This window comes from Anomalospiza imberbis, chromosome 3 (assembly GCF_031753505.1).
Source record: "Anomalospiza imberbis isolate Cuckoo-Finch-1a 21T00152 chromosome 3, ASM3175350v1, whole genome shotgun sequence".
Lineage (NCBI taxonomy): Eukaryota > Metazoa > Chordata > Aves > Passeriformes > Viduidae > Anomalospiza > Anomalospiza imberbis.
In genome coordinates this window covers 69374131-69389404 of record NC_089683.1, presented here as the reverse complement: position 1 = coordinate 69389404, position 15274 = coordinate 69374131, and the positions used below count along the sequence as shown (strand labels likewise).

General features: G+C 33.5%; 1 protein-coding gene across 7 annotated transcripts in view; it reads left to right on the top strand.

Moving 5' to 3' along the window:
• RYR2 (ryanodine receptor 2) overlaps positions 1–15274 on the top strand; it is a 377495-nt gene that overhangs the window by 299235 nt on the left and 62986 nt on the right. For all 7 annotated transcript variants that reach the window (XM_068184981.1, XM_068184983.1, XM_068184978.1 and 4 more), the window contains 9 exons: positions 1803–1884; positions 3941–4071; positions 5815–6135; positions 7499–7739; positions 8150–8237; positions 9289–9381; positions 9730–9900; positions 10748–10807; positions 14909–15043. In XM_068184981.1, the coding sequence (XP_068041082.1) occupies positions 1803–1884; positions 3941–4071; positions 5815–6135; positions 7499–7739; positions 8150–8237; positions 9289–9381; positions 9730–9900; positions 10748–10807; positions 14909–15043 (1322 nt within the window). The remainder of the gene's footprint in view (positions 1–1802; positions 1885–3940; positions 4072–5814; positions 6136–7498; positions 7740–8149; positions 8238–9288; positions 9382–9729; positions 9901–10747; positions 10808–14908; positions 15044–15274) is intronic.

Sequence of the window (15274 nt, the reverse complement as noted above, 5' to 3'; positions counted from 1 at the left end):
GTTAGAGGGGAATCTGGGTGGGTCCTTAAATTCTGAAAATTTAAGGGAAAAGGGAGAAGTGGAAGGAGATCCTGAAGAATTCAGACACCAGAGAAGGAAGTGTATATGAGAGCCTGTATATCGAATTTCTGTAAATGTTCTGATTGTAGTGGATTCAGTGATCCTTTATTTTCCCAAACCCAAAATTTTGCAGCCAAAGTGCAGTCTGCACACAAAACTTGAGTTTTGTATATTGTAGGAACTCACAGAAGTGTCATTTTAGATGGCACTAAAGGGGGAAATCCTACTCTGCATAGCTAACTCTGTGACTCAGTTATGAAAATCCATGAGAAGGACTTGGAAGAAAAGAGTATTGAGTTACATTTTTTTCTATTTTTGGAATCTGTAAAAAGTATTATTTAAAGTGGCCTTAAAAGAACACTTCAAAAATTTGGAGTTGCATTGACGGATTTGAAAGTCATGAGATGTAAACATCCACTTTTTTCATTCAACTATTTCTTTAAAATTCCAGAGACTTTGTTATCCAGAAAAAGTAATTTTTTCATCATAAACCACTTTTTCAGGCATCAGTATGTTCATCCTTGTATAATTTTTTGTCTCTGGTATTCCATGTTTTGGAACTTAATATTTAGTTTTGAATTCATTGTAACTTCAATCGGTGTTCTTAATCAGCTATTCTACATACATCTACATACATCGCACCAGTGTAAAACACCGAATTTAGAATTCATGAACTGGGAAAGAATAGTTATTTAAAATTGGGCTTATTTATTATGTCTAGAGCATAGTGGAAAGATTAATTTTTCTTAAATTGAACTTCTCTTTACATTTTGTTAAGAGTAAGATTTATCTTATTTCTACAAGCATCTTGAGCCGGTGCTTGTACCTGAGAGTACTGGTGATGGAGTGTACTCTATGGGTGGATCATGTACAAAGATGGGTCAATCTACCTGAGATTACTATTACGGTGTAAAAATACTTAACTCCAATATGATCTGAATTAAAATTACAGTACAATAAAGGGCTGGGCCATGTAGCTTTGATAAATATCTTGTAGGCTCTCCTAGGCCATGAATTCTTACCCTGTTTTACTCACAATATTTCATTCATTGCATGTTGAGGGATGAAATTATCACTGTAGGAGAGACTATGAAACATATCTATGGCAAGAATGGGAGTGTTGTCCTTGATGGTCCTTACACTGTTACACTGTTGCTGCAGAGTGCATTACAAAAGCATTTTATCAAATAGATTTTAGGATCATTCGTGCAGTTTTATGACTGAATTACTTGATAATTTTAAAACATGCTTTGGTGAAATATTCATATGGACTGAAGAATTATTTATTGTTTTTAACCCTTTGTAAGTTTAAAGTGTGAATTAAGTATGTGCTATTGGCTGGTATCAGTGCCTAAATAAAAAAAAAATATATAAACTTTGATTAAAATAATTAAATATCTGTTCAACATGATTGCCGTTATTTTGCACAGTGGTATTCTGTTTGTAAAGGTGTCATGTGTGAACAGTTGGTATGCCATTGATTCAATAAAATTAATACACTAGTGGAATAGGTTTACTATTTTAGCTATTAACATCATATTTAAGTAAATGGAAATTTTAAGTAAAAAGTATAGCACTTGGACATCCTAAGACTTTTTATTTAGTGGGTGATTTCTGTGGATTGTCTTTGTTAGCTTAATTTTTAAAATTCCATTATTGTGTGAAGTAATTTATTTTAATTCTTTGGGAATGTATTGCAAAGAAAAATCTCTTTGTAAATATAGTTTTCTTCTTCTCTTTAGTGGAAGATGTTCAGGTCTCTTGTTACAGAATATTGGCCAGTTTATATGCTCTGGGAACCAGCAAGAGTATCTATGTAGAGAGGTAAGAAAGAAAATAGTTCTTCTGTTTTTAATATTTGCATTTATATTTAGCATCATGAATTTGCAGTTCAGAAATTAATATAGGAGAGTACTATTGCAAAGATATCTTGAGAGAAAATACAGATGTGCTCAGATGTTAAGTGGAATGCAGGTGCATTTATTCTAATACACTTGAAATATTGCATTATATGTTTATCACAATACTTTTCTTAAATAAAATAAAAATTACAAATAAAATTATCTGACTTTATAATGAACAGCACTTGATTTGAGGGTTAACTAAGGTATTGTAAAATTATGTCATTCAGCTCAACAATTGTTGTATTCTTCTTCTATAATGTTTATTGTGATGTATATTGTGTTCTCATTACCCTGAGTTTAATTTTATTTGTCACTTATACAACACTATTTATTTTCTAGCTGTTACCCAGGTAAATAAGGCATTATAATTGCTGTTTTATAAATCTCTGTATCTGCTAACCCCCTCCAATTTACATTTGGTCTGTGTGACCCATGTTTGGTCAAAAAATAGAGATACATAGAAAAATTCAATTCTTAAAATTGAATTGTTGCACTGTAGTGACTAACACTGTTCTGAAGGCAGGCTAAACAGAATGCATTCATTTCAGGTATTGGCAGCAGTAGTCTAGGAAGTTCACTGTCTGGGAAGTGACACTCTGGAGCAGATCAACCTGTGCATAACTCCAGAGCAGCCCCATGACATACCCTTGCTTGCTTTGTGGTGGTATCATAGGCAACAGTATGAAAAATCTTTGAATCCAATATTTAAGTTAAAAAAACGCCAAATCAGTGGAAAATCAGGTCTTGTTGATTTCATTAAGGACATAAAATTAATTTATTTTGCTGTTTGGAAAATAAAGGATATGGGATTTCTTTTGAAGACAAAATATATCAGTGTAACTGACAATTTTTGTGTATGATTGTCTGCCACCAAAATCAAAAGCAAAATCAAAAACACGTGCTCTTCACATGTGTGTAGGATGGATGTATGTTTTGCTTATGAAGACTTAATGAAAAGGGAAAAAAAAAAGGAGAAAACAGTATGAATAATAATGGGAATGAAGTTAGAGTTAACAAAATCAAGTTTAATGAGTTAGATCTAGAAAGAATAAAATCTCCAAGACTGAGATAAACTATAGAATGAGGATGAGCCTTGTTAAATCACAAGATCAGTTTTGAGGTTTTTTTTTCCTTTTAACTTGAAAGTTCATGGTTCTCTTGAGTTTAAATTCTCTTGAATTCTGTCACATGTGTGATTTGGTCTCAGCTAGGGATTTCTCACCTTTCTAAATTCTGCTGTGATAAATTCAATTGAAAATTAGAAAGACTAGTATAGCTGTCCTGTGAAGAACCCAAGTGAAGTGACAGGACATCACTTACTTCTTCCTAGAAACAGGCTTTTTTAAATTTTGACACGCAAAGAATTTTGATTATCAAATAAATGTCATATATTTGAAGATATTAAACCAATGGCTTTGTGATAAAATTTCAGAGTTCTTGATCATTAGAAACAATTTTCCACTCCCTGAAGAACTTGACTTTCATACTAGACTAAGCATAAAAGTGATTATCATTGTTTCTCAAAAAAATGAAATACCACTTAGATAAAATGATAGTTGATTTTTTTCTCTTGTTCTATCCAGTATTTTTTTCTTAATAGTAGGGACTATACAGGCAGTAAAGCTGAGAGGAAATTAATAGAACAGAAGGCATTTTTCTAATTACTTTGGTTTCCCCTGCATGTTTTTCATTTTCTGTAAGCTGTGTAGGCCACCTTTGACATTTTATGTCTTTACATATGATTCATATATTAGCAGAGGGTTGCTAGATTTCATTTTCTGTTACATGTTCTTGTGTTGATGATCCCAGTGATGTCATGGTTTCTCTTTGAAATGTATTGATCTCAGAACACAACCCCAAGGTGTGGTCAGTCAGTACTTACCAGGTGACTCCACTGGTGGTCCCTTCCAACCTTAACCATTCTGTGGCTCTGTGATCAAAGATGTGTCTCATTAATGGTGTTCGTTAATTCACAGGCAACGATCAGCACTAGGAGAATGCTTGGCTGCTTTCTCAGGGGCCTTTCCAGTGGCTTTTTTGGAAACTCATTTGAACAAACATAATATCTACTCAATCTACAATACCAAGAATGCGAGAGATAGAGCAGGTATTTCCAGAAACGGACATCATGATTATGAAAACATGATTTCACTACAAATGCTGCTTGCTTTAAGATGTGTGATTTTGAATACATTTTATAGCACCAGAATTTTCTTGTAATTTCATGGATGAATTTATTTTCTAAATCTCTCATTCTAAATCAGTTTTTTTTCTAAATCTGGTAAAATTGATCATTTTAATGATGTTACTGATATGTTAATTTTGAGATACCGTTTTCAAAATACCACTTTGGAATTGAATTAATGAAGAGACTGCACATTTTTAGTACCTCAGATATTCTATATTTGATCATAAAATTAAGCATTCTTGTCAGTAGCTTTGGTTCCTCAGTTTACATAAACAGTTTTGGGTCCCTAAAACATACATGCTTGCAACTGAAGGAAAATAGCTTTGCTGTATTAATTACATTTTATGCCCTTATAAAAAAAAATTGCAGAGTAGTATGTAGATTGGTTGTAAATTTGTTTGACATAAAAGGCAGTACAGGTGCTTTACAGTGACATTATGTATGTTTACTTTACCTATATCTTTTTATTCCATTCTTGATGTTTCTTATGCTGCAACATGATTATTGAATAAGGTCACATGCACAAATTGTTCTTGCAATAAATAGAAGTTGCAGTAGAACTTCACAAGCTCTGCATATACGCTGAGTTTGTATCATATTACAGATACACAAAGATGACAGTGTATGTTCATGTAAGATGCCAGTTTATAAAGCAATAATTTTATAACTTCACCTTTATTTTTTAAAAAAGGGATCATAGCAGATTTTTTTCTCAAAGAAGCTGTAGTATCCAAACTTAAAAATATCAACAATTATTCATACTTACCATATATTTTATCTATTTTAATATATCTGGAAGGGTTATCCATTTTATTGTCATGATTTTTAACAGAAAATGGAATTTTTTTTCCAAAATTGCATAATCTTTAATGAGACTATGTTATGTCTGTGTAAAATATATTTGCTCTAAATAGGAGAAGATACTGCTTTGCAAAAAGGACAACAACGAGTTGTGGAATGCTGGTAGAGACACTTGTATTCACAAGTTGCAGGCTAAATTCTTGCTCTGTAGATACTTGTGTATATCATGGTATGCGACTATTAGTATGTTAAACATTCAGGAGCTACAAATTGTGCTTGCAGAGATTTTTTTGTAAATGAAAGAAACTGCCTCAAAAATCGAGGCAACTGCAGTGCCTTTTCAGAAGAAACTAAAAATTCAAATGAATTCAAAAGTAAACATTTACAATCACACATTCACCTCTAGAATCAGTTTCTCAAATCTGCTCAAGTTGTTAGGACAGGCAATGGTTTCTGTTTGTTCTATTAGAGTTACAAGTCTCATCTGATGTATTGTTGAGAGGTATTTCATTGTATCAATTTGTTTCCTCAACTGCAAAACTTACACTGGAAGGGATTTTGAAATTTAAGGTTTATTTTGTATATAGAAAAGTGCATCTGATTTCTCTGAATTCATTCCACAATATTTACATTGTTGAAGCCTTGAGACAGAAATTTTAATTACAGAACTGTTCATATAAACAGTTTATTACACAACAGTATGAAAGGATGTGGATTTTATTGTTGTGTCGGGTATGTTTCCTTACGATCACAAGGGTGAAAATGTAAACAGAAAACAGAAGTTGTATTGAATAGCAGCTGAAAAGCTGTTTTCCTTTTGTGACCTAGTTTATTGATTTTTGATTTTTTTTTCCCCAACAGTTCTTAATTTGCCAACTAGTGTAGAAGAGGTTTGCCCAAATATTCCTTCCTTGATGAAGTTAATGGAAGAAATAGTGGAACTGGCAGAATCTGGTATTCGTTACACACAAATGCCACATATCATGGAAGTCATACTGCCTATGCTGTGTAGTTACATGTCACACTGGTGGGAGCATGGGCCAGAGAACAATCCTGACAAGGCTGAAATGTGTTGCACAGCCTTGACGTCAGAGCACATGAACACTCTGTTGGGTAACATATTGAAAATCATCTATAACAACCTTGGTATTGATGAAGGGGCCTGGATGAAGAGATTAGCAGGTAAGATGTAAAAATAAATTAATAAACAAGAAAATGTGTGTGTATATTCAGAATGTGGGTATACACACACAGACTCTGAATTGCTCTGTATTTACCCTGTTAAAGCTGGAATAGAAGAACACTCATTTTTTTACATTTTTAAACAATGCAGATCTGGATGAACCAGAAATACCAAGTATAAAGAAAAAACAGTGTAAGCAGTATATTTTAATCTCTCTATAAATAATATAGGAAGTACATTAGAATATTTCTTTTTCCATAGAATATGCGCATGTGCCTTTTGCAGTATATTAAATTCAAGGACAATAATAATTTAGCCCCATTTTCATTATATAGCAAATTTTCATTTGCAGGCATTATACAGTTCCTTGCTATTCCGTATGAGTGCTGGATCCTTAAAACCTGGGTTTGAAGGTGTATATCTAACATATCCATTACATTGAAATGTCAAAATTTTTGTGTCATTTTAGTAATAGTTATGTTGACTTCATCTTCTGAACAACTTGAAATTAATTTAAAAACACTTTAATTCTGTGTTACAATCTCTGAGGAAAAGACACTTCAGTGGTGTGGATTCAATTTTTTAATTAGACTTTCTTATGACTTTTCAGTATTTACTGTAGTAGTAATTTCATTCATGGTAGCATTCAGAATTCCTAGTGTTTTAAGAGTTAGTAATGTAATGCATTCTAAGAATAGGTAGCAACTGCCTAAAATTCTGTGTAATTTAATCAGTGTGTTACAAAAGGTTTAGTACCAATGGGCCTAGTTGAAGTACTAATTTACATAACTGTTATTATGAGTAGATTTTCAAAAAGCTTGTGCTGACAAGTCTGAAATGAATCAGTTGAATCACTCCCATTTGTGTCTACATACAAGACTGCTTAGCGTGCTGAAGAAATAGAGGCAAGGTTTCCATGGGTTTTCAAATAACCGGAGCATGCTTTCTAGCTCCCTTTCACTGAAGCAAGGTTCAAAGCAGGAGCCAGCAGCTGAGAAAACTTGTGCATGCACTATGTAGCTATATGTGTATCCATCCATACCATTAAGCAACTTTGGCATTGCTTAATAAAACTATGCAGACAAATACCATGCTGACAGAATTCCAGTAAAGACGCGTTTCAAGTTTTATGATCTTGCAGCCTTAGTCTCTAAAGTTGCAATTTCTGCCCTCAGACAAAGTGAACTGACTTAGTGAAATCCTGACCACATTTAATTCTTGGCAAAATTTCTGCTGATTTCAATGGGGGCAGGATTTGGCTCTGTAGCCTAGAAGTAAGATTCAAGAAAGCGGGAAAAGGTAAAAGATTTTAGTTATATTTTGTGGCCAGGTATATATTATAATATTCATTGCCTTAAATAGTGTTTTCCCAGCCCATCATAAGTAAAGCGAAGCCAGAGCTCTTAAAGACACACTTCCTTCCACTGATGGATAAACTAAAGAAAAAGGCAGCAGTGGTTGTATCGGATGAAGAACATCTAAGAGCAGAAGGCAGAGGTGACATGTCGGAGGCTGAACTGCTCATCCTAGATGAGTTCACCACTTTGGCACGGGACCTCTATGCCTTCTACCCTTTGTTGATTAGATTTGTGGACTATAACAGGTATGTGGAGAGGAATAGGTCAATGAATCTCATAAAATCTTCCTTTTTATTGATACCGCCTCTTGTCCCTTGATGTGCCTAGCACTGAATTAAAGTGGCTTTTACTCAGTCTAACAATCTTGCAGTTGCTCAAGCTAATGCTTTCTGACTTTTAGGAAGAGCTGGGGTCTTTTTGAGAAGAAAACAAAACAAAATTGCAATCCAGATCTATTGTATTAGAATTAGGATTAATATTAAAGGGTTGTAAGGGTTTTGAAATAGGACATGAAAAAGCCACTGCTACCAGAAAGGATTAAAAGCATATATTATTGATTTTGTTGACTTGCATCCTTGTAAAATGTTGAAAAGTGATTTCAAAGCATTAAGACAATGAGGATTATCCCCCTTTTCACCCTTTTACCAAATTTTAGGGCAAAATGGCTGAAAGAGCCCAATCCTGAAGCAGAAGAATTGTTCCGCATGGTGGCTGAGGTTTTCATTTACTGGTCAAAGTCTCATGTAAGTAATTCCTTGGTAAATACTTTTTAAAATGAGGTTTCTTAATAGGCAGATCAGTTATTTAGTGGTTATATTTGTAAAACACATTTAATGACAGAAGTGAAACTGCAGATGGGAAGGTATTAATGACTCACATTTCTGACACTTTTGAAATGGCAGAGAAGATAAGAGAGTTGGATAGGTATTTTGTACCATAGTAAATTGATTAGAGATAATTTTCTTTCTAGTTTTTTTGTTGTGAGTTTGTTTTTTGGGATTTTTTTAATATGTTAAACTCATTGCATTTTGTATCCTTACCGTTTTTTTTCTTTTCAATTATTTTAATGCAATAGACTTTTTATAGTCACACCTAGTAAGCACTGATACTTCTTAAATAAAACATGATTCAGTGAATATTGGAGCACAAAGAATTAAAAACCCAAAAGAGACAAATTACTTTAAGGCATTAGATCTTTGTATGAACTGTTGTCTATACAAAATTTCTTTATTTGCTTTAGCTTCATTTGTCTCAAGTCTGGGGAGCAAGATACCTTATGACTTCAATACTTGTGCCTGAATTTGGCTGTAAGATTTATTATAAGCAACACTGTGCAAAAAAAGTGATTACGCTGTAGGTAGATACCAGATAATGAAATCACCTGTGTATTCATAATTTCAATATTTTATTTAAGTATTTTTTATTTACCTGAATATAGTGGAAGTTTATAATGGGGAAAAATGAATTAATAATTTATTAGTAAGTGAAAACCTGGACAGTATTTTTATATTGAATTGGAAGAGGAGTAAGATTTTTATCATGTCTTTTTCATAGCTAGAGAAACATTTCCTACTCTCTAACATGGGGAAAATCACCAAACATAAACTATGTGAGTTATGCAATGTAAATGAAGCTGAAATTCAAGGACATTGTTGATAATCTATTAATTTTCACTGCTTTTCTCTTAACTTGTGGATTTTAAGCATTTCTACTTAATTTGTATTTTTATTTAAGGTATGTTTAGATAGAGTACTCATATATAAATGCTTCTAACTGAGATCTGTATATTTCCAGAATTTCAAAAGGGAAGAGCAAAACTTTGTGGTACAAAATGAAATCAACAACATGTCTTTCCTTATCAGTGACACCAAATCTAAGATGTCTAAGGTAGCGTATTCATATTTTTCTCTTTGCAAAGGGAAGGAGTCGGGAAGATTACAGAGAAGCACCTTTAATTGTTTGAATTTTTTGGAGGGGAGGGAATTTGCTTTTGGTTTTCTTTCTTTTCTGGTGAGGAAGTCTGTTGAAAACACTGGGTTGAGATGCAAAGCACAGTCATTTGAGTAACACATTGCAAAATATTGGCAATGTTAAAATGCCAGTTCCATTGGATGAGGTCACACCTGTATAGGTAATAAGGAAATTGTCAAACCAGAGACAAGTACAAAGTTTCTAGTACAATTATTTTTTTAATCTTGGATTTGGTTTCTTTTTTTTCTTTACTTTATTCTGCAGGCAGCAGTTTCTGACCAGGAAAGGAAGAAGATGAAACGAAAAGGTGACCGCTACTCTATGCAGACCTCTCTCATTGTGGCAGCACTGAAAAGACTGCTTCCAATAGGCCTAAACATTTGTGCTCCTGGAGACCAAGAGCTAATTGCACTGGCCAAAAATCGTTTTAGCATGGTAGGTGCTCTTTTTGCTCTTCTAAAAGTTAAAAATATTTACTAATCTAATTTTTAAGTATTTCACCCTGTGTTCATTCTTACAGCATGACACAGAGAATCAAGATTATAATTCTGTTTTATAAGGGCACAGTGGGTGATTATGGTGTATATCTACATATTTTCCTCATGGCTTAAAACATTTCAATTTGAACATACTTATGATCAGTATGAATGTATTTCAAAATATATCAGTATATGACTAGAGATAGCATTCAGTAGTTGAACTAGTTCTTTCTTTCTGTTAATTTTTAATGCAAAATAGTGTTTGTTATTTTTTTTGAAGCTTGAATTTGGTTGGAGTTTATCTCTAGTGTCTTTTCCAGTCTAGTTGATTCAGTGGCTCTCATAAAATTAAGAACTAATTTTATTTTAATTTGGAATATACTCCTTTTCTCAAGCTATATTACTTTCTACACTCTAGGGTGTTATATGACCATTGGACTGCTGAACTGAATCCTATAAAGGATGCTATGAAAGAGCTCTGCAAAAAAAGAGAACTCAAATCATAGAAGGCTCTGTTCATGTTATTGGTTTTATTTGGTCAAACTTTTGGTAAATGTATGTTAGCAATTTGAATTCAGGCTCGCATTTAGTGTGTTACTGTGAACAGATATGTATGATGCCATCCAGAACTTGACCCTGCAAGCTTGGTTAAGAAAAGGTTTGTCTCTGAGATTTTTCTCAATCTTTCACATAGTCAGTTTCATTCATCATCTCATGAAGCCCAAGGTTGATATTTAAATGAATCATAATGTTTCCTAATTACCTTCTATTCCAAATTTATATTATTTGTAATCTATTGACAGAAAGACACTGAAGATGAAGTACGAGATGTCATCCGCAGTAATCTTCACCTTCAGGGCAAGGTAATCTATATGCAGTTTTTAAATTTGATTTTTCTTCATTTGAATTCATTTGTCCATGCCGTATAATGACAACCTGCCTTGGTTCATTAGGATAACTTGTAGTCCTTTATTCTCTTTTCTCAAGTAACTAGGTCATATTAACTATTAAATGTTAGGTTTTTAATGTGTGTATGTGTATTATATACAATGACATATGTCCCTTCAAATCTCTCTCCATTTATACCATTAGTACAAAATTGGAGATGGAAAGAAATTCTATCACTGTTTAAACTCTGCCTACTATTATTTGAGATAAAGCCTGCAAAATTCTCAAAATTACTTAGTATCAACTTGAAGTGCAAATGAAAAGGAAGCTGCCATTTTGATGTACTCTGTAAAGTGAAAAATCTCCAGTTTTCTCAGTTTGGTTCATGCTTTTCAGCCCTGGGAAAATAAGGTATTTTGGGAGAAAGTATAGATTTCTGTTGCTGAATTCCAATTAGTGCCAGGTGAACAGCTTTAGGGGAAAAGTCTTGAAATGGACAGCATAATGAAACTGTTTTATTAATGCTTCAAATAAATAAAAAGAAGCCAGAATATGGAAGTGTAATAAAATTATGCATGTGTCTCCACAACTGAAGAAAGATGGAATTGTACCTGTACCTATGGATGTTGCTTTACTTCAGATTGTCCTCTACCTCCTCCCCCTGCCCCATGTTTTATTCACCTCAGGTGAAAACTAAGCTACTGTCTTCTGTGCTTATTAAAAAGGTCACAAAAGAGTAAACATGAGTTGAAAATATGGCGCTTTTTTTTCTGAACCATTATTTAGGAATCATTCAGCAGTCTAGATTCCACTGCAATCAGTGCACGGCAGTAATAATTTTTTTTTTTTTTGATGAGCTGGTAGTGGGATGGTTCTTCTTGAATAATATGCGAAGAATAATTTTCTCCCATCATATTTTCCATATGTCTCTGCCATGTTAACAACAAGTGTTTAATCCAGTAGCTTTAAATTATAGGGTTTGCACATAGAAAAGTTTATTCTGAAAGCAAAAGATTTGGTTAAATCCTAAAATCTTGAAATAGTTATCCTTATATAGCACATATTGTTATATAATGAGAAGCAGAAAACACATGGGCAAAGTACTAGGAAGAAAGCAGTGTTTCTGAAAATCTTAATGGGCAACCGTACTTAAACAATGTGAATGCCATGAACGTAAAACCTTTGAACATGAGGTGATTTTGTGTATAAATTTCAATAATATTTTATTGGTGACAGTGATAGATATTTCTGTTCTGGCATTTTCAGTATGTGTTCATTGTAATTTTGTGAGCCATGCAGTTACAAGTCTTTCCTGGGATTTCGTGTTGCTGTTTAGCACTTACCCTTCTGTTTTAACTACTTCAGTTTATGTTCTGTTTCTTCAGTGATATGTTCTGCTGTTAAGAAATTTCTGTCTGTTACTGCTTTGTTGCCTGGAATTCCTGATATGTCCTAATCCTTGGTTTTTGCTTTCTCTTCAGAAGCTTCCTATGCTTCAATTAAAAGTTTGCCATTGTTAAGCAACATATATCTTCTCTGTTTAATGGGAATAAAAGTGCTGTTAAATTTCTTAGATTGGTGCAATTTCACAGTGCCTTGATAATTGAGACAAAAGTAATTTTAGTTAATCCAAAATCCACCCAGTTGGATTTTCCAGTAGTAAACTTTTAATCAATGACTGTAGAATTTCCTGTTTTTAAATGAATTCCCAGTGGAAGATGAAAATCTGAAAGAGGACCACATAATACATAGATAACAAGACTAAATTGCTATTGTAGTTAGCTTTATTTTACAGCTGTTTACATATTGCTTTAATAACTTCCAAAAGCTCTGATTTAGACCTGTATGTAACTGCAGACAAAATGGTGATTTATCAGTGACACATTCTAGAATTAACACTAAATGTAAGTGTGTAGCTAGTTACTTAACGTATAATGGCTGAAGTTAAATTCAGTAGTTATGTACAAAATAAAATACAATTTATTCCATAATTCTCTGATGTCATTAGGATTCAGTCACTGTACAGTCAAGTATGATGCTTCTTGTTACAAAAAATGATACCATCATGCATAGAGTACCCTTTTGTTTTCTAATTGAATCAGATATAATGGGAATGAGGGCCAAATAGACTTATAAATTGAAATTATTATTTTCTACTATGAATTAATATATAACTTAGTTATAGTAGTGTGTGTAAAGTGGCTTTCAAAATATAGGAAAAATACTGCTTTTTGAAAGGCTGGTTTGCTTCCAACCATAGCAATATTCTTTCTTTAAATGGTGTTTTCTGTTAACCACTTCTTCTCACAGACACCTAACACTCTGTTATTTACATTAGAGCTAAAATGCAATTTATCTAGATTCATTTTTAGTGTACTAAACTGTTAGAGAATCATCCTTCTGAATCTTCAGCTGTTAATGTTATGGCATCTGTTTCATGCATTTTTCTACCTTTGTCTACATTTGTCTTCACCCTGTTTCTGTCTTTTCCTTTCCTTGCATGCCTGCATGCTGTTACTCAGTACCAAGCCTTTTATTTCAAGAAATTGATGATGAAACTTGCATTCATTTTCACATGGATGAAGCTCAAGTCACCAAAATCTTCTTCCAGCCATTCTAATTCACACCTTGAAATGCCAGCTACTCATACCCTTAGAAAACTACCTATACAAAAAAGCTGTACCTTGATAGAATGTGAGGAGTCCTCAGATCAAAAGACATCTCTACCTGTGATTAAACAGTCTTTTATGGATTGTCCATTCATGATGATCCAGTCAAATGCTCACACAAAGACTGTGGATGTGACAGTTGTTAAGAAATGGAAAGTCGAAAGGCGGAAGAAATGCCTGCAAAATATGGCTTTCTAGGTTATAATAAGCTATTAATGAATGACTGTGTAAGTTTTTACTCATTCCTGGAACTTGAGTACACCGTGTATCATAATATGTTTTGGGGAGGTGAATTTGCATTATTGTCTCATCTTAGGCACAAATTGAAATCTGGATCCACAAAGAAGTTTTAGACAACTAAGTGTTGAGTTCAAGCTCTATAGAAATCTGTAGGGTTTAGCCCCCCGACTTCTCTAGCCATCTGGGCCAGTGTGTCTTCAACAGTAACTGCAGAATCAGGAATGATCACTGGCCACAGTTCTCAGTAAAACGGGTCATCAGTGTCATTGGTGCAATAAATGGTTGCAAAGTGTGTTGCATTGGTCTTGATTAGCAGAAGGAATGGGGAGACAAAACAAACCAAAAAGAAATCACCAATTGTAAAACAGAGAATAACAGATTAATGAAGTAGAAAAAATGAAATGTAAAGAGAAAAACTTGATAAAAACCATTTTGCTTCTTACCGTTCTTTATAATTTGTAGGCTGATAAGCAAATGCATCTGGATTTCATTTTTCAAAATTAACTTCTAATTTTTTAGCTAACGATCAGTAAAATTAGAATTTTCTAACGATTAAAAAAAACCTAAAATAGATGTAAATAATAGCAATACCTACTAATTTCCATGACTGAAAACTAAGTAATCCCAACTAATAGAGCAACACTTTAAATGTTGTTTCATTTAATAATGGGAAAGGCAGTGTACTAAATTATGTCTGTGTACCTTATATTCATTACTTTTCCTCAAATATTAAATTCCTTGCTTGTGCCAGTGCTATTTGTTGACCAATGATTTCTTGCTATTTGTATGATTATTAGTGTTTTAGTTCTGTGGGACAGGTTGCCCATAGAAATTGTGGATGCATCATCTTTGGAAGTATTCAAGGCCAAGTTGGACATGACTTTGAGAAATCTGGTCTCGTGGAAGGTGTCCTTGTGTATGGCAGAGGGGTTGGAATAAGATGATCTTAAGGTTGCCTTCCAACCCAAAATACTTTATTTTTTGGAAGTTCTTACAAAGCATTGCACAAATATGTCTTGTTCTCACAGTGTAATGGATGCTGGATGGGTTATGTAAAGGTTTAGGCTAGCCATATGAAGTGTTTCAGTTTGCTTTTGAAGCTGTTTCTCTACTAGTTAAACTGTTTGGAACATTTTGCCTTGCTGACATGAAATCTTTCTCCTGCAGCTTGAGGATCCCGCCATTAGATGGCAGATGGCACTTTACAAAGATTTGCCAAACAGGACTGAAGATTCCTCAGATCCAGAGAAGACTGTGGAAAGGGTCCTTGATATAGCTAATGTGCTATTTCACCTGGAACAGGTTAGACACATTTTACCAATTCCATTGCTTCTTAATCTAAATAAAAATATTCACCCTTTCGTTCATACTTTCAGCTGCTATATTTAATGTTATATTCTTTTTTCTGTCTTTTGATAGCTAATATTTACATGCTTAATCCTGTGTTTTGTAGTCCAATATCAAGGTAATATCTACCTTGCAGTGTACTTGCAGCAGCTCCAACAATTTTTTTGGCCGATCTGGAAATCTCAT